Raw genomic sequence first — 19,429 nt, forward strand, 5'->3', positions numbered from 1 at the left:
GTGATCACCTCAACTGCCATGCATCGTTTACTCTGTTTACTTTGGAAGAGGCTGTAAAACTTTTGTTAAATGAGTCGATACGGAATCGATCAGTCAGTGATGCTCACTTCTGTCCAATGACAACAATACTGGGGTGAGGTGTAAAGGATATCCTGAACTTTTCTGCTCTGCTGTTAGCTGTCATTAGCCGCTGTTAGCGATCATTAGCTGCTGTTAGCGGTCATTAGCTGCTGTTAGCTGTCATTAGCCGCTGTTAGTTGTCATTAGCTGCTGTTAGGCAATGTTAGTGAAACTTTCTAACACTGTTGCACTCGGGCACTGCCATCACTGCCATGTGATTTCTTTTTCTTTTTTAGTAGGAAACTGGAGCCTGACATTAGCTAGCATAAAATTAGCTTATAACTGTTATTGTTTTTTTAGCTGGCTAGTTGTCAGCGATTTGCACGTCTAATCTGCTGACAATAAGTAATTGTGACAGTATCAAGAAAAAAAAAACACGTTTTCACATTTTCGTGTGTCAGTAGCATGACGCTAGTTCAGGAAGTGGTGAGGAAGAGGTGAGGGGGAAGAGGATGACGTTTTATCCAGATGCCAGTGGCGTGGTGTTTTTTCTTCATGTTTTCACTTCATTCGTGAACGGGACTCTTTCTCAGGTGATAAAACATCACGTTTTGAATGTGAAGATGCAGCGTATGAGTGGAAATTTGCCTCTACTACACACGAACACCTATGGATTCTCTCCTCTGCTTTTGGTGTGGTGCATATGTGGCTTGTCTCTAGTCACATAGATAATTAAGCAGAATGGTGATGATGTCCATCTTGGCCAGTGTATTCAAAATGGTGGTGCAACAATGTGGCTTCAGCAGATTGAAGCCCGCTCCTGCATAATTCTTAATGGATTAAGTCTACGTTTATGAGAGCACATCAGTTAGTTGGAAGAACTAATTATATATTAATCACTTAATATTTATGAGTACAACATTATTTTTGCTTATTTAATAACTTCAGAAATGACATACTGTGCCTTTAAGATGGAGCTGATGCTCAAAGTTTCATCAAATTGGTGTTTGTAGGTTGACTTTATCTTAAGCTGATGTATGTGGAAAGCTAAGTGTTCGCAGGATTGAGTTTGGATTTGCTGAAGAAGCTTCTGGAAGCTTCTGTTGCAGAACACAACTCTTTGGCCAGGTGTGTGTGTGTGGTATTCACGTGCGTGAATATGTGTGTTGTGTTTTGCCCCAGTGGTCGCGCTCCGATTGAATGGCGCCTGAATAGTGCATGGCTCCGGCCCGCCAACCGTCTTCCCTCCTGCTCCCATCAGCTCCCTGCTCATCCAACACTGACTGACAGCACTTCTTCCCTCTCCCGCTGTCTTCTATTCTTCTTCCTGGCCTTCACAGAACTGTGCACACAGGCAGGTAGACTGACTGACAGGCAGGTAGACAGGCAGACATGGAAGGGGTGCAGGTACACACTCTGACATGCACATTTACAATCACACATGTGTGCACACTTCCTCATAGGAGCTCCATTTGATTTTTTTTTCATTACTTGGTTGTTTATAGTGAGTCCTCCCTTGCTGAGAGGAGCTTCTGAGCTCTGTTGTTTCACTCTTTCAGTCCTTTGTCATGCTTGGATGATTGTATTGGTGGCACTTGACTATATACTTTGTGCACACTCAAGATCCCAATAGGTGATAACCCAACAAATAACCCGCTCTTTGTGGAAAATGCAACAAAAATTCCGCTTTGATATTATTTTTGTTTTGAACGAAGCAAGACTCGGAAGCCCAGAAACATACGTGAAGCTGACAGATCCAGGATTTCTTGCAGCATCTAAATGAGCAAATGGAGCAAATAACATATGCTGTTAAATCATTTGGATGCACAACCTGTAACATGTGGCAATGCTGGTGGAAAAAACTAGCAACATGCAGCTAGCTTACCTAGAAAGGCAACATTTTTGATCTCTGTTGGCGTCTATGAAAAACAATTATGTAGCAGTTTCACTTAAAAACTTAATTTAAAACAATACAAATCATCCAAGAAAATTGCCGTCCAACCGCCTAGCCCTGAACAAAACCTGTGTTTAGACAAAAACGAGGGACCAGAGCATCTTCTCACATGTGCTGTTTCTTACATTAGGCTTTCTGAACACAATAAAGTGTGTTCCTCAGGATTTGTTTTCTTATTTAACATCTTGGGTTACGCAACCATTTTCATTAGAAGCTGAAATCCTTTTTAAATTGAGGTAAATTATGTTTAATTAGCATTCAAAAACCTAAGGGTTCAGTGAGCATTACTAGTGTGCTTACATCCAAAAATTCATCTAATATTGAAACTGAACATTGGTCTCACCTTGTTTGTTAATGAATGCTGCTCGTCTCCTAATTGTTTAAGGTCTAACAAGCTCCAAAAAAAGAAGAGAAACTTATCTGTTTAGCAAGGCTCAACAAGTCCTGCAAATTAAGAGACAAACTGGAATGGCACACTTGCAGAGCACGCTCTTTGCCAATGCACTGCGCTCTCTCACAGTTTTTAAGAAACTGATCTGGATCAGCATCATAATCTAATGGGTTCTTTCTATGCCTGTGCTCTGCCTCTCTGCCAAGTTTCATTAAATTGGTAGTGTTTTGCACAGTCCTGCTGATAAACAGAGACAAGCAGCACCTCTGATGGGGCTCTACTCAGCCTTAGTTGCCTTAGTGGAGGAAATGTATCATTTGTTAAAGCCCTTTGTGGTTTATGATCTCATGTTCCTATTTGCAGGCTGATATGGTTTGTCTGCGCCTTCTAAAATTGCTGTAAATCAGTGTTAAAAAATAAATCACATTGATGTGATTGGGCATTGTTCAAAAAAAGAGCATGGTTTTAGTTAAAATAAAACAGACTGGGTGATATGTTGTTAAATCTGTTAAAATTATATAGTCAGAAACAGATAGTACTGTTTGCTTTTTGAGCCAAAGTATCTCAATCTGTGGACTATCTGTATATCCTTTTTGGAATTAGTATTTGACATAATTAAAAGATGTTGAGGTACCAGTAGTAAATATAACCAGATTCAGACCTTTTCAGAGTTCAGAAACCCAGAGGAAGGAGAAACACAATGAAACACGCAGCCACAACACTGCTAGAAGAACAAACCAGAACTGGGTTTCAAGTTTACAGCTGTATGAGAGTCAGATTATAAATTGTTATAACCAACAAATGACCAAAAACACTCAAACAGATCGTTTGCATAATTCCAAAAAGAAGAAATACAAGTTGTCAGTGAGATTGTCCTCCACATTCAAGCCAGCTTGTTGCTCTGAGAGCAGGTGGATATGTGTGAACCCCGCCCACAGCCGTATGTCAGAGTACAGACTGTTCTCACACACTTCATGGATATAAGGTTCAGTTTCATGTGCATAGGTGCTGTCAGCTCTTCATCTAGAAGGTCTTCAGAAACTTCAGGAAACTATAACTAAAAGTAAAGTACACTGGATTTATGGAGAAAACAATGTCGCTTCACCTGCCTCAGCTGATGCAGCCAGTGGACTCAAACAGGAAGGTCATAAGGTCACAAAATAAATGTTAGATTTAAAAATACTGATTTTTTTTCTAATAGAATTATTTATTTTTCTCATCTTTACCTGGTAGTTAATTCCTCAGTTTACTGTTTTTAGACTCGCTGTGGCCAGTGGCTTTGTCACTTGTTCAAAAACACTTCATGAGGAAAATACTTGAGGCTGTGTTCTAATGCAGGTTTCTTAATAATTTAGAAGTAGGATTAACTTGTCTTTACAGTGCTGCAAACCCTGGAATTTATTGAGAAAGGCCTCTGTCTTTAACAATGTCTGAACTAGCTAAATGTTAAGGAAGTGATCCTGTGGCCCACATGTATGTGCCAGAGAGAATCTGGGTCAGAGAGGTGACAAAGACACATTCTCTCCTGCTTTAATAAGCACAGTTGAGGTGGCCTTTATCAAGGCAGCCAGCCCCGTCTGCTCAGTGAAGCCGCCGTCTGCGACGGTACATGAGTGAATGCACTGGAAAACTCCGCCTTGCGCTCATTTGACGTGACCTTTATGTCCCCTTGATACTGCTCTCAGAGTTTGGTTGTGTAACACTTTGGCTTATCTTGGCTGGTTAAATAAGTTTTAATGAAATATAAACCTGATAAAACATATTGCGCCCTTTGAATGTTTCAAGAGTCACTGAGCATTCGCTCCCTCTGAGCGTCCCCCCCATCAGAGGAGCTGTTGTGGGTGTTCAACATAAGGTACATGGTGTCCTAATCCCCCCCTGTGGTCCCGGCTTAACTCCAGCCAAGACAAAGTGAACTCCTGTAAGTTCATACATAATGGAATACAGTAGCCACAGACTCGCAGCTCTTGCCCTTGAGTTGTTACAGGTGTTTTTTTTTTGTTTTGTTTTTTTTTTAATGGTGGTAATAAATAAAGCTTCCTCCAAGGTCGGGTCTGTCCCTCCATAATAATCCGTTGAGATCTGTGTCCAACACGAAAAACACCCACGATGCTGATCATGTTAAGTCAAAAGAACCTTATAACATAATGAGATGTTTTATTGGTCTCCACAGGGTCCCCTCTTCCACTTCTCTATAATAACTGCCTGTGGGGTGAATTGACTTTAAATAGAGGTTTTGCTTTAATTTTGCCTGTCTCCAGAGACCTCTTTAAAAGAAATGTCCTTATAGGTTTTTTTTCTCTTCTAGATATTATGATGTATAGCGAGGAGTGACAAATTTGTCAGCTAAAAGTGTCTTGTTTGCATTGCTAACTTTGTTCAGTGAAAGTGACGCCGACAGCTAGTCCCTCGTCACCTCCGGGACAGTTGCAGAAACTTCTCCGCCCTTCATTTTGACAAGTGCCCGCTGAGCAAAAACAACAGATTAATTTTCGAAATGTCACGAAATGCCTTTAATTTATTCCAGTGGAGTTTGGGTTCGGCTGTCTCATTCATAATGCACAAGAGATGCCCTAGAGAGTTATATGTTTTTTGAGAGATGAGCTAGCCTCGCACTAATGAAACGACATCTGCAATTTAGCCTGTATGTCAGCTATGCTCATTTTGCCCTCTCTATCTCTGCCCACTGTGGGAAATTGAGTTTTATTCCTTAGCAATGAGTTCTTGGGAATTGCAGTATGGTTGTGTAGTATTCATTTAGGAAATGGCAATTTAAAAATAAATAAATAAATCAGTATTTAAAGACTCTTGTGGAAGAATAGTGCGTCACCTTGGAGTAGATTTTACAGATGGATTATAGATTTATATATTTCCTCATGCAGTTCTCAGCTCAAGGAAGCCTTTTAAGTCAGGAGTAGTTAGAATGTGTGATACTGGAAGGTTGGTCCATTGTATTTTCATGTACAGAACCATTGTGGTGCATACGTCCTCCTTACAGTCAAGCTGTGGGTCTAGAACCATCAGGGTAACTAATTTGGATTCTGTAGTCGTCCGGCACTCTGCTGGGGAATGTTTGGAAGACGGTGAATTGCAGGAATAGAGGTCGTTTTCTCTATAGGATGTAGGGCACCTTTCCTTGTTCTGCTAGCTGCATGGTGTAAGTAAATATTTGCACCTTGCCCTTCGGACGCACCGCTGCGTATCTACATACACAAGCAATGCAGTCCTTCTCCCACAAGCTGTTCCTGCAGAATATTTGACCACAAAGGACAGAGGCGTTTTGAAAATCACTGCAAAATCAGGATGTAAAAACCATTAGCCAACTTCTGCCCCATGCCCCTTCACTCCCCTCCTCTGTGCAGCCTATGGAGAGATTAATGCCAGGTAGGTGAGCTATAACATAGTTTAATTAAGCCCAAATCACCAAGATTCATGGACCTATTTCTTTGTCTGACAGTGCAAATGAAGGTTCAAAGGGTGCAAGGCAAGAGGAGAGATACCTTTTGACAGGCTGTTAGGAGCATAATGAATGTGGAGGTACACATAGGATAACTATTTCACCCTTAAGGACCGTTGCAGATGATTTCTGCATAACCTCAGTGCAGGTATTCTACTCTGCATGTCTGAAAGGTAGATGTCGTGGCAAGCAAACTCTTGCTAGATTCAGATGTATGATCAGCCACCAGTGGTAAAGATGTAAAAGTTCATCCTATAATGGGGAGGCGTTAAAATAATATAAGAATAATATGCTCCGGTCCCTCTGACGTGCAGTCGTGGCAATCAATATGCGGAGTACTTCTCCAGCCTGCAAAACAGGATGTTCCCCGAGGACAAGCACAGGAGCGGGGCGATTCGAGCGCAAACAGAGCGGCCGCTGTGCAGATCGATCTCAGCTTCTGTGGCATCAGGATAGCGTTATGTGTTGGAAGTAACATGAAGTATCGCATTATGAGTTATTCCCCAAACAGAATGCGAACTGTGGAGGAAAAAATATTTTTGAATAGGACAGAAGATTGTTTCCTGGCACAGTGTCAGGCACAAGATGAATGGCTTGGAAACATAAATGCCTCAAATTGATGTTTTTACTAAAGATATAGATATTTTTTTCATTTCCATCCGTTCTTTTTACTTGTGAAAACCCATAATTTTTGGGGTTGTATCTCCAAATATTTGTATCATGCTGCTTTTTTAAAGATTCCAGCAGTTGCATTGTATTTTTTTCTCTCTTTTCTAAATGCATTTATTTATCTTTTGTAATGTCTGGTCCAGTTTGTGTCGTGATTACACAAACTCCCCCCAAAAAGTTTTAAGATGAGTTGAAAGGCACATGAAACACGAATGCAATAAAACCCACACAAACAAAACCATAAATACAAAGTAATATGTCTATCTAATGTAAAATATTAAACATTTGGCACCGGGGTGCAGGGAATCATTTTGTTTTTAACACTTCCTGCTATTCTTTTTAGATTGTTGTTTGCCTTTTTCAGAATGTAGTTCTGAAACCAGTCCTGCAGCTGAAATTACTTATTAATGTACTCTTTAGTTCTCTGAAATAATATACAGGATTCTTATGTATCAAACTACATTGTCATTAATAATCCACAATGCAGTTTAAACGGTAAACATGTCAACGTGATGTCCCCCTCTCTGCCTTTAATCAGGACAGTCGTTTTGCAGAATCCACCTTGTGTTTTGTTCACTATGACCTGAAACTAGCAGTGGAGCTCATAATATCATCAGTAAAGTGTTTGCTGGGATCACAGAGCAAAACAAAACTGATGACACAACTCACTGATTTTTAACCAGAGGTGGTGTTTCTTTAGAAAGAATGAATGCATTAACTTTTCAAAGGATGCTATACTGTGTTAGAAGCTAAGTAGTGTGCCTGAATAGGTACATATTACCGCTATTCATGCAGAAGTATGTTGTATGATAGTACACATAGAATATGGGAATGAATGCAACGGCACTGATATCCACGTTTTTTAAAAATCTGGTGAGTAAATAATATTTCTGTTGCAGTTGGGTTTGATTGGACAACTTTGTTGCTGCTGTGATTTAAATGTCCACACCATAAAATTGTAGCAATAAAGGAAAAGCAGCCTCCCAAGTGTCGTCTTCAACTTGTTGTAGTGTTGTGGAGCAAAAAGGGAAGGAGTCCATTCTTTTGCTTTGCGTTTATTATGGTCTGTGTGATGTCTGAAGGAGTTTTTTTTTTTTAAAACTGCGACCTGCTGCTGCACACGCTGCCTTGGGGTAATCGACACCTTCCCACATCACGGCTCTGACTGTCTTTGAACCAGCAGACCCATGCTGTGCACTAGATCACTGTATTGAATTTCTATATAATTAAAGTCACTGGGGGTAAGGTAAGGGAGAAATTTTAAGTGGAAGATGCGCAGGAACTAAAGAGAATAAATAGCTGCTCCCATCAGCTGAACAAGCTCTAATGCGTTTCACTCAATTTAGCCAATGGACTTAGCCCATTGCTGTTTAGCTGATTGCTATTTCCTATTCTGCTATCTGTCACTGGCTCTGCGTTGCATTTGCCTTGAAGAACAGGCAAGGCAGAGTCATTTGGCAGCGCTAATCAATACTGTTCACTCTGTGCAAAGACCTTATCAATTTCCAGCCGGTTCCATGAATAGGAGCAGAGGAGGAACTTGGCTTATTTATTAGGTACATTTGTTTTTTGTTTTTTTTGTCTTTTTTTTCTCACAGAAAAAAGTATGTTAAGGTGGTGGCATTTCCTTTGCTCAAAAATCAATCCTTTCTCTTTCTTTCACTCGGAGAATGCAGGTAAAACAGTGGCAGTGCAATTACAAGTGAAGCGATTTCCATTCCTTTTTTATGTTTCCCTCAGTTTGGTGAATGCTAATGGGGGCTTGTAGATTTGCAGGGCACGGGCAGAGCGAGGCCCATCTGTGAATAATGGATGAGTTAATGTTAGCGAGAACTCATCCTGGAACCCACTCCTCAGAAGAAATACATATAATTTTTTATCTTTGGTTTCCTGGACTGCGTGATTCTGATTGGCAGGGTCATCCAGTCATCTCACGTACCTCTCATGTAGAGCTTCATATCAACGAAGACTAATGCAGTATACCACCATACGGATTTCTAGCACGTCCAACTGTGTGGCGTCATGTATATTTACTAATATTTCTTTTAGTCGATATCAGTGTTTACTTCAAGCTCAAAGGTTTCTTTTTACTTTAGAGGTTTGAAAAGGATTAAGCTTGGTTTAAATGCGATTTATTTTCTGTCAGAAGTTTAACATTGTAGAGCTATATTTTAAATGAATAACATTTTTATATACCTTAAAGTAAAATCTTAAATCTGACTAGGGAAAGGGTTCAAAAGCTACAGAAGAACACAGGTGAACTGGAAAACTAAATTCTTTGGTCAGTTCCAAAGAAACGAAGTAGCTGTAATAACTACCTCTATACTGTTTTTTTTCTTATTTGTATAGAAACAAACTGTTTCCAGTTGTTGAGAAATGTCCCCATAAATAGAAAAAAAGGAACACTGAAATGATTTTGTATATATCTTCAGTACAAATTCAAAAAATCCAATTCACTTTTATTTATATAGCGCCGTTTCGCCACAATTGTTGCCTTAAGGTGCTTTATATCCTAAGGTAAAAACCCTGCGATAATACAAAGGAAAAAACCTTTCAAATAAAATAAAGGTGAACATAAACAAAACTGACACTCGGTTGCGGTCTGCTTATGCTCCAGGAGGAACAAAGGGGACATGAAGTGCAGTCTCAATGAAGTGGGCAGTGAGGCTCATATATGGATCAGATGTGTGACTTGTTCATGAGCAGCAATCCGAACACAGAAGTTCATCCCTCTGTTTACGCTCGGGATGTTTACGGCCTTGGAGTTGGTAACGAGGCTCAGCTACTTTAATCAGCTGCTTAAATCGGACATTTTCAACTGTGGTTACCGGCGTTTCGTATTGTAATGGTGTTAGCTGCCTTTGTAGAAACATGCTTTTGCAACAGTGTGTGCTCTGCTCTGCTTGTTTGGCGGAGGTTAAATAGCCAGATTATCTCCACGCTCCCGATTTCCTTAACAACGCCCTCGTGTTTTGAGTCTGGGGTTGTGCCGTTGGGTGTCACGTGTTCGATATCACTGTTGCTTGAGTTTTCGCTCAACATGCTGGTTTGTAGCTTCTCAAACATTAGCGCTTCTCATTGTCATTGGCCTTTCGTATTGTGTCTCATAACATGGATTGAATGAGTTCTGTCAACTTTATATTGACCCTGAATCATATTATATAAACATTTTGTTTGATAATCCTTTTTATTATCAACCAAAAATGTTCTTTTTTATTATTTTTATTATTTTATTGCCCAGCTGTGGATGAGTCCGCATCATCTTGAATTTCCTCCTTAAGAGGAACCTGTTTTATGAGATGTTATGCCTTTGCTAAATGAATCGGGATGAAGCTATAATTTTGTGTTTTCAGTAGACACTGGGTCATGAAAACTGCATAAAATCACTAGTTAAAATTTTTAAAGAAGCAAACCCTAACAAAACAAAACAAACAAGTAAATAAAGTTTGCCTTAAAATAAGGTTTCAATAGCCTCCTTCCAACAGTGATTCTTGTACCGTGCGTGTGCCATCACTTGAACCTTTCATTAGCCCAGAAAAACAGGGAGATCTACCGAATCTTTGATGTGGTAGTGTATGCATAAGCCTGTTTACTACACGGCTGAAATAGTAGCATCACAATTAACCAACATGTTTGCTGGTTTAGTTGGTGATTAGCTCTTCGGGGCAGGGAACTTTCATATTTGCCAGATTTATTTCTTTTTTTAGACTGTCTTTCGTCTGATTATGATTCCTCTGCTGAGACCAACCTTTGGCCTTTTACTGCTTTTACTGCTTAAACATTAAATCAGTCAGGACCCTTTCAAACGATGCCATAGTTAATTTTAGTTTACAGTCTAGTAACCAGTAAAATCACCTCACTGTTTGTTGTGAGCATCCTTTGCCTCCTGCATTTCTCCACAGTTTTTAAAGGAATTGGAGAACTCTTGGAGGATTCTGTGGACTTAGCCTGTCTCAGTCGTTTCTGTTTCTCGCTGGTATTTCTGGCTCAATAACGTTGAGATCAGGGCTCTGTCAGCCTCTAACCATCTGCTGCAGGAATTCTTCCTGCTGCTGAAGACGGTTCTTTGTGACTCTCTCTTTGGGCTCGTCTTTGTGCTGCAAAACAAATCTGAGACCATCCAGACACCTTCTTTATGGTGCACAGATTCCAAAATATAAACTGTGTTAAAGCTTTTCACTGTATTACATTGTTGTGAGGAAATTGAATATTTTACAAAGAATTCCACTGAAATATTAGATGAACGTTTTTGACATGACAATTACATCAGAGGACAAAAGGATGCCCAATATGGGTCAGAATTAGGTGACTAATGACACGTTTTCTATTGTACTGGGTGGAGACCTTATGGCACGAGTAGGATTAAGTTTGTGCCTCGAACACAAAAGTGGCGCTCCAAACAATAGCTTTAGTTCTGTTTATGAACATGACCTCTTTTTGGTTCAGGGAAATTCAAAGTGACACTTTGCCCGCCAGAAGACAGTGGTTTCTAAATACCACACGACAAAGTGCTTTCTCTCGAGTCATAGCTGATTCCCACACTCACACATCCTCTCACACTGTGACTGTGGTTGTGTCACAGAGGGAAAAAGAAGGTCCGGCCCGGCTAACACTTAGCACTGAGCCTTATTTTCTGTGAAATATTTTGTCAGTTCAGTTAAACTATTCAAGATAGAGCCATGATGCTTCACAGGCATGTAGCTGAGATCAAAATAAACGCCATGTTCAAAGATATGTTTAGTCTTACCATTCACGTACAGATGATCGAGTATGAGTTGGAACCAGTGCTGGTTGTAACACATTAAACGTAAGCACTGAGTACTTTTTTTCCTGTAGTGAATAATCGAAGGCGTTTAATTTACAATACCAGTAATCACTTATTTACTTACTTTTTCCAAATGACCAATCTGTCACAGTATTACCACAGTTCCTTCCTTGAGACATTATACAATGTTTGTCTCTGACTTCTTGGCATGCAGCTGTATACTAGTGGAATACACACCCATCCAGAGCCAGAGCTGTGTCTTTGTGCATGTTAATGCCAGCTAGCTTATGCTGTTTTATTATTTCTGGCAAGAGTGATAGAAAATGTGTGGCTAAGGAGCTCTGCTTTACATTTTGAAGAAACGCCTGCAAGCTAAGCACACTGATGGTGAGGCCCACTGAGGAAGAGAACCACTAAACTCAGCTCACTGTGTAATTAAGTGATTTTTATTTAGCGCCTTTTCTACTCTACTTGAGTACTCAAATTGCTTTATATCATTCACACAAGCTCTTTTCATACTTCTGAGTGTTTTCTATGTAGTCTAAGAAGGTTTGATAGAAAAGCGTCTGGACTTCTTTAAGTTGCTTGAAGATGTTTCACTTCTCATCCGAGAAGCTTCTTCAGTTCTAAGATGAAATGGTGCAGAGTCCCAGATTTAAGCCCTATGGGAGTGTCCCCCAAGAGGGACAATGAACCCCCTAATGATCCTCTACCTAATCACATGAGCCAAGGTGTGAAATGGTAAATGGCCTGTATTTGTATAGCGCTTTACTAGTCCCTAAGGACCCCAAAGCGCTTTACACATCCAGTCATCCACCCATTCACACACACATTCACACACTGGTGATGGCAGCTACATTGTAGCCACAGCCGCTCTGGGGCGCACTGACAGATGTGAGGCTGCCGGACACTGGCGCCACCGGGCAACGGGTGAAGTGTCTTGCCCAAGGACACAACGACCGAGACTGTCTGAGCCGGGGCTCGAACCGGCAACCTTCCGATTACAAGACGAACTGCCAACTCTTGAGCCACGATCGCCCAAAACGGGTGTAGATCCCAATCAGCCAAGGTTTCAGCCGAACTCATTGTGAAACCTAGCCCCACCCTATCATGTGATTTCCTGAGGTCAGAAGGCCCAGGATGTGAGTGGGCTTTAACGCCTCTGGGCTTTCTATCTAGCATTCACACGCCGATGAACCCAGTGGGAGCAACTTGGGGTTCAGTATCAGTATCTAGTAGATTGGAGCAGCCAGAAATCGAACCACCAACCCTCTGATTAGTTGATGATCTGCTCTGCCCCCTGAAGCAGTAAATATAAACTTCCATTGGGAGCTAAATGCAAAGCGTTGTTTATTTTTGGTAATGAAAAAGTACCCTGACAAGTTAGCCTTCCCATTAGGTAACATTGTCTCATAACGTAACAAGTTGCAGTGGTTGGAATGTCAACATGTTGACAAGCCTGATGACAGGTTGGGTCAAATAACAAGAAGAGATTAGCTTTTCTATCAACTGCTCATTGTATGAGGTTAATTATTTAATAAAATCCATCAGTGACTTCAGTTTGGAATGCACTGTTAATATGTTTTAATGCCTAAACCTTAGACATTAAGTAGTATACAGGACGGTGTATATCATATTTCAGAGAATGGTGTGTAAAAAGAGCCTCTTGTGTGTTTGTTTTCCAGATGAGCTGCGGAAACTCAGCTGGTCCGGAATCCCTCGACAGGTCCGACCGATAGCATGGAAACTTCTCTCAGTAAGTTATTTATTTACAACTATATACACACAAGTGGTCTACGTTTATTACATTAAATATTAAATATTATATTTAGATCCCAAGAATGCTTTAAAACACAAATTTCTGTAAAACATAAAAACACATTTACACAAATACTACAAACGCACTCAGACATGCGTAGCCTCATAACCAAGCAGAGGAGGAAAAAGATTAATCAAATATGAGCCAGTGTGCACACACAGATGCAACACACAGATCAACGCATTACAGATGATCACACACACACACACACACGCTCAAAGTTCCTGTCATGTTCTTTCTCCCTAACCCCTCCCTTTTTTTGATTTATGAAGACTGGTAGCAGTCCTGCTTTTTTTCCCTCCAAGCTTCAATAGGGAAAATTAATTGCAAGGCACAAATAATTTATTCATGAGACGCACGGTGTGTTTACTCATTAAGCCATTGTTGTGGTGAACAGCTTCTAGTCTGCAGAGAGAAGACTGGCTTTTTGAACACCATGACTTTCCCATTAATTACCGCACAATAGTTAATGTGCCGCAGAAAAGATGTCATTAAAGGTGTGTGTGTGTGCACGCGTGCGTGTATATGTGTGTGTTTGTGCCTGTTTGTGAGTTGGGGTTTTTTTGGTAGTGGGAGGTTACCAACTGGGTGCTTTAACCATTAATGGCCGCTTTGTTTGGTACTCAACTGAAGTAAAGGCTCATAACACTGTATGAAGTTGCACAGCAATGACTGTAATGAAGGCAGTCAGACAGAAGCGAGGAGGGGGACATCTCATGACTTTTAGTGTACTAAGGTACCGCAGATAAGAGTTAATTTATTGATTTAGCATCTTTCTGTGTCTCCATGCACAGTGTAAACATGCATGCATACAATCTGTATATGTGTATAAATATATATATGTAAAGTGAAGACTGCAGCAAAGTTTGGGCGTGCAAAGAACAACTGCCCTGTGGTGTGTTTAAACAATGATTGCACTACCTCTGCTTCCCTGGGGAGAAAAAGATAGAGCTAGCAGAGGTGGGGATTGTGTGGATGGCAAGGAAATATATTATAAAAAACAGAACATGAAGGATTCAAAACTGAAAAGGTTGAAGAGTTGGAGAAATTAAATGGAAAAGAGAAACTGTTGCTGGATGCTATAGAAATGATCCCTCCTCCACAAGTTCTCCTGCCCCTGTTACACAGCACTCAGTGCCTTATGGTTTGACAGCTGTAACAGAAAAATCTAATTACATTTTTTCAAATTGGCACCAAATTGCTACATCAGGTTCTTCCAGCTAAAATATATATGACTGTGTTTGGATTGCTGTGACACTGAAGAAAAGCAGGTTCTCACTTAGTCACAGTCAGTATCTTTTGTCATGGGCTGTATATAAAAGATGGTTATTGGTAAAGTAAGATTGCTCATACATCTCTGGACTTGGCATTGATTTTTGTAACCTCGTGGTTTTTGTTTTGAAGGGTGAAGAAAGTGTTAAATCATCAGCAATATGAACCATAAAGTTTAATGCACTACATTTTGCTTTGGCCAAGGTTTTTACATTGGATGTCTTTAATGATGCAATACTCCCAGAGATTGCGTCTCCAGCTGGTCTCCAACAGTTGATCCTTTATAAGTTAGGCAAAATGTGTTGACTGCTAGTCCTCATGTTGTCAAACATGAGGTCCAAGGACAAAGACTTCAATCTGGCCCACAGGATACTTTGAAAGATGTGAAAGAAGGCATTCATTTTATCACTGTATTTTAATACAACTTTTCCTACAAATGTAGACCTCCACCATGGCCGTTTATTATACCCCAAAATAATTATGTGTTATAAACAATTAAATAACAGAAAAAGTTTATTTTTATTCCACAGTTGACTTTGTTTTTTACAGTGGGTCCTCAAAAAAAAAGGACATTTTCTGTGAATTAACAGAAACTTTCTGTTTATAATTACAGGAACATCTGGACAATGGGCTAACAGGATTTTGTTTTTCTGTAATTTTACATATTTATTTCTTACAATTTAAGCTCAGATGCTGAAAGATTTCTTTCATTTACCACAGCACCATTTCTTTGTCATGTGGAAAAACCGATGCAATGTTAAAATCGCATTTCTTTTTCTTACATTATCATATAAGCACAAGGGATTAAGTGTGTAGGTAAAGTTCTTTCCACTGACAGAAAGGAGAGCTTCACTTGTCCAGCCCACTTAAAATCAAAGTGAGATGTATGTGGAGCTGCTCACACATACGTAGTGCTAATTAGTGCTGTTTTATTTGTTTGGTAATTCCATCAAACTGCTCCAAAATGCACCAGCTCCAGAAACACGATAGAGAGGTCCAAAGCAGAGGCTCAAAACGAACAGAAGCCAGGCCAAGCAGCCTGCTGCCAGTTACAGCCTCCAGTGTTGCAACACTTGTCAAAGTGAGCGCACCCCTAACTTTATCTTTGGCTTCTTCTTTTGGCTCCTCCCTTTAGGGGTTTCCATAGCAGATCATCTGCTTCCATCTCACCCTGTCCCTATCTGCTGTCACACCAACCCTCTCCTTCATTTCATCCATGAATCTTCTCTGAGGTTTTTCCTCTTTTCCTTCTGTCTGGCAGCTCCATCTTCAACATCCTTTGTCCACTGCACATGTATAAAACAATCTCCCCCTTGCCTCTCTTAGTGTGTCACCAAACTACCTAACCTGAGCTGTCTCTCTGATCTACTCATTTTTTTTTAGTCCTTTCCATTCTGCTCGCCGCCAATGAAAATCATCAGCTCAGCCTCCATTTTTGTCTGTGTCACTGTGTCCAAACCCTATAACCGTGGCAGGTATTACTGCCATGTTTTCACATTTGCTGCTATCCTTCAGTCACAAATCACCCCAGATAACCTGTTTCCCTCAAAATTATTCTTGCTAAATCCAAATTTGTGACTTATTCAAAAAATAAGTACCGAATAGTCTTTATGAATGGAGAAATTAACTACAGTGGCCAGAAGTGCTTTATTTAACATCACATAAATGTGAGTTTTATGGCTGTTGTGCATTTTACCATGCTAGTCTATGGTATCAGTCTGCCTCAAATGGTCATTGAAGAAACTGCACTTGTTGTTTTTAAGCATCATTTTCAGCACCATAGGTTGTAGCTTGTTATATCTCAGCAAACTTACTCATATTCATTTGCAATAGTTCTAACAAACAATCAGATTGACAATTACCTAGCAGTGGAAGAATTTGTAATAAAAAACAATCGCACACCAGGAAGTTTCCTTTTATCTTCACATGCTTATTATTTTTCCATTTGTTGCTCAAATAGATGTCGGTGTGAGCAAAGGATGTCGACATTAGACTCAAAGCAAAACACCCCCCCCAAACTGTTTACACATATGAATGGATCTCTACTTCACCTCTCAAGGTCTTGTAGAAAACCAGATCTTGCAGCCTCTTGAGGGATGAACTGTCCCAGGGTTAAATCTAAGGTTTGGATGAAAGTAAAAAAGTGTGCAAAGTGTCAGAAGCACTAATATCGTCTGAGGTGTCATAACACTTGACTGCTTTTTCTGTCCTGCCTGTGGTATGATCCAATGAAGAAATAGATAGGAGGGATCAGCCTCAAAAAATCTATTCTCTGTCTGGTACACACACACACACACACACACACACACACACACACACACACACACACACACACACACACACACACACACACACACACACACACACACACACACAGAGTGAGACTCACAGCCCACGCTGTATTCCATAAACTTGGCTGAGGCACCTAATAAAACTTCACTCCAGTGGTGTCCCTTGTGCCCTTCTCCTGCTCACCAGCGTGCACTAACTTATTTGATTTTTTTTTTCCTCTTCCCCTCCAGCAGGCATGCTTGAGCTGCACTCTTCTTTACTTGACAAAAGCGAGAAACAAGTTTCCCCACTGCAGTCAGAGCTCGCTAATGCTCCCCCAACGGGCTGCATTTACCACCACATCACAGAAATCGTCCATAACTGTCTTCCCTGTTATTAACCGCAGTGGAAATGAAGAATCAGGCAAACAAAATCTTGAAACCAGGCTACAAAAGAGAGGGCCAATTTCTAGCCTCACTGAATAGCTCCCTCTGCCTCCCTTCGCTATTTGCAAGAGGCTCCACAGGTTGCCTGTGGCATCCAGTTAAACTTCCTATTGTTTCAGAAATAATACCGTCTTATTTCATTTGTTTAAAGAGCATTTGGTGTCCGAGCCTGAAGGAGAAAGAAATTAAATGGCTTTCCTGCGTTGTGAAAGAATGTCAGCCTGTGGCAATATGTACATTTGTTAATGGAGTGTGGCTGTTAAATGTGAGGTGGCGGGAGAGGAGAAAACTAACTGGCTGTGGAAATATTGATAAGGCTAAAGGGTTATATGAGATATATCAAGGCAGTGGGAGAGGGGACAGATTTAGAGGTTATGTTAAACTTTACTACACTACATGTGATTATAGTGCCTAAAAGAAGGAGAAAGCAGTGCCTTTCTTCATTTGGGGCTAACTTACGATCAACCTTACGGGCACTTCAGCTCGCTAGAACATTTTGCTCCATTCTGCCTCATTCAAAAGTGAGAGCCATGCTAATATTAACTAACGAGACAGGGGCGAGTTGCTTTTAGTTAATAGATCCATGACCAGGACATGAAAAATGTTGAGTTGTATATGTCTAATATTTGAGGTGAAATATGCATTTTGCATGTTCTCTGCTCCAAATCTTTAAAGATGTGCTCTCATTAGTCATGAATAAAACGCAGTGCTATTTGCTAATCTGCCGTGTTGTGCCTTTTCCAGTTATGGATTGCACCATTCGATCATAATATTAAAACTACTGAGGGGTGAAGTCAACATCACGAGGGCTGTGCAATATTTCATATCCCGATATGAGACATTTATCATCCCGACAACGATATATATCACAAAAATGTTGCATTTTCTGTAAATTCTGTGAATCTCGGGCATCTCGACTTGCATGAAGTGTTTTCAGCTGGTCGTCATGTACCTGGTGTCAGGTGTTCTGACTGATGGACGAAGCTGATGGCTCTTTTTGGCCTCTCGTCTGTAAACACTCTGCATACTATTTCATGTAATTCGTTTTATTTTGAAAAATCTCAACAGGATCTTCAGTTTTATTGTGAAAGTTTCATGTGGAAAATAAACAAGCGGACGGTGGAGCCAGGCGATCGTTGTTGCTAACGACAACGCATAAAAACAGTCGCTTGTCTGTCCGTAGTGTGGTTATTTTAAATATAAGAGAAAGAGAGTACTTTAACAAATGAATTCTACAGTGACTATCAAAACAATGAAAAAAATATTGCCATAAACGGTTTACTTTGCGACAAAACAAACGATAGCATAAACGATAGACGTTTTTATATTATCATCTGATATATATCGTTATATCGAACAGCCCTAAACATCAATAATCTCATCTTACTATAATGCAGGAAATCTTTTGCCTCTTTTCCACTAGTACTCGAATTGACTCAACTCCACTAATTTTTTAGGATTTTCCATTAGGTGGTAGGACCTGGTACCAGGACTTTTTAGTACCTATTTGACTTGGGGCTCCTAGCAAGCGGAGTCTAGCCAAAAATGTGACATCAACAGACTGCATGCTTCTGATTTGTCAGGGAGTGACGTTGCTGGATAAGTCATGAGAAACCTGGCAACAAGGAAAACGTACACATACAAATCAACCATGAGGTGCAGACGTTTTCATGCCATGAAACACCATACCATGGTGGCTTGGCGCTTGTGTTGTGTGTGTGTGTGTCACATACAAATGATGTCAAGAAACCTTCATGCCACGTTGCTACAACAACCCCACCCACATTAAGGTGGCACTCAAATGTTATGGAAAACAGCTAAAACTGAAGCTAACCGAGCCGAGTAGGTACTAGTAGACACATTTGTGGCTGGTACTTTGTCACGTGTGACCCACCTAAGCATTGTTACAAACTGATCATGTGCCAGTTGCAATGGCATTATGGACTTATGGTCTACAAAAACTGCTTGGATATGGCTCGAAGGTCTAACCTCTAAACTCCAAAGATCTCAATTTTATGAAGCAATGACAGGATTCATGACTCTTCTGTCTACAGGCATCAGGCTCCAAAGGTTCTGGTTCAGTAGCAGAAGTACCACATCTGTGGCAGCAATGTTCTTGGGGACTAATTTCCTTTATAACATGCTATAAATCTATGGGACGATGTTAATATTACCCATAAATTTTGCATTTGTGTTTACACAGCATAAATGGTTAAATGCCAGCTGACTGTGACACAGCCTACATACTGCCATCTATTTTTTTTTTTAGGTCAAAGTCCTGCAGAACCTGCTGGGCTGTCATCAGTCTTACCTTCCATGTTGCTT

The 19,429-nt window shown here is 40.4% G+C and overlaps 1 protein-coding gene across 3 annotated transcripts in view; it reads left to right on the forward strand.

Moving 5' to 3' along the window:
• tbc1d22a (TBC1 domain family, member 22a) overlaps positions 1 to 19,429 on the forward strand; it is a 172,056-nt gene that overhangs the window by 25,424 nt on the left and 127,203 nt on the right. For all 3 annotated transcript variants that reach the window (XM_087830307.1, XM_006780559.3, XM_006780558.3), the window contains exon 6: positions 12,982 to 13,052. In XM_087830307.1, the coding sequence (XP_087686433.1) occupies positions 12,982 to 13,052 (71 nt within the window). The remainder of the gene's footprint in view (positions 1 to 12,981; positions 13,053 to 19,429) is intronic.

Source organism: Neolamprologus brichardi, chromosome 17 (assembly GCF_056152115.1).
Source record: "Neolamprologus brichardi isolate AB-2024 chromosome 17, ASM5615211v1, whole genome shotgun sequence".
NCBI lineage: Eukaryota > Metazoa > Chordata > Actinopteri > Cichliformes > Cichlidae > Neolamprologus > Neolamprologus brichardi.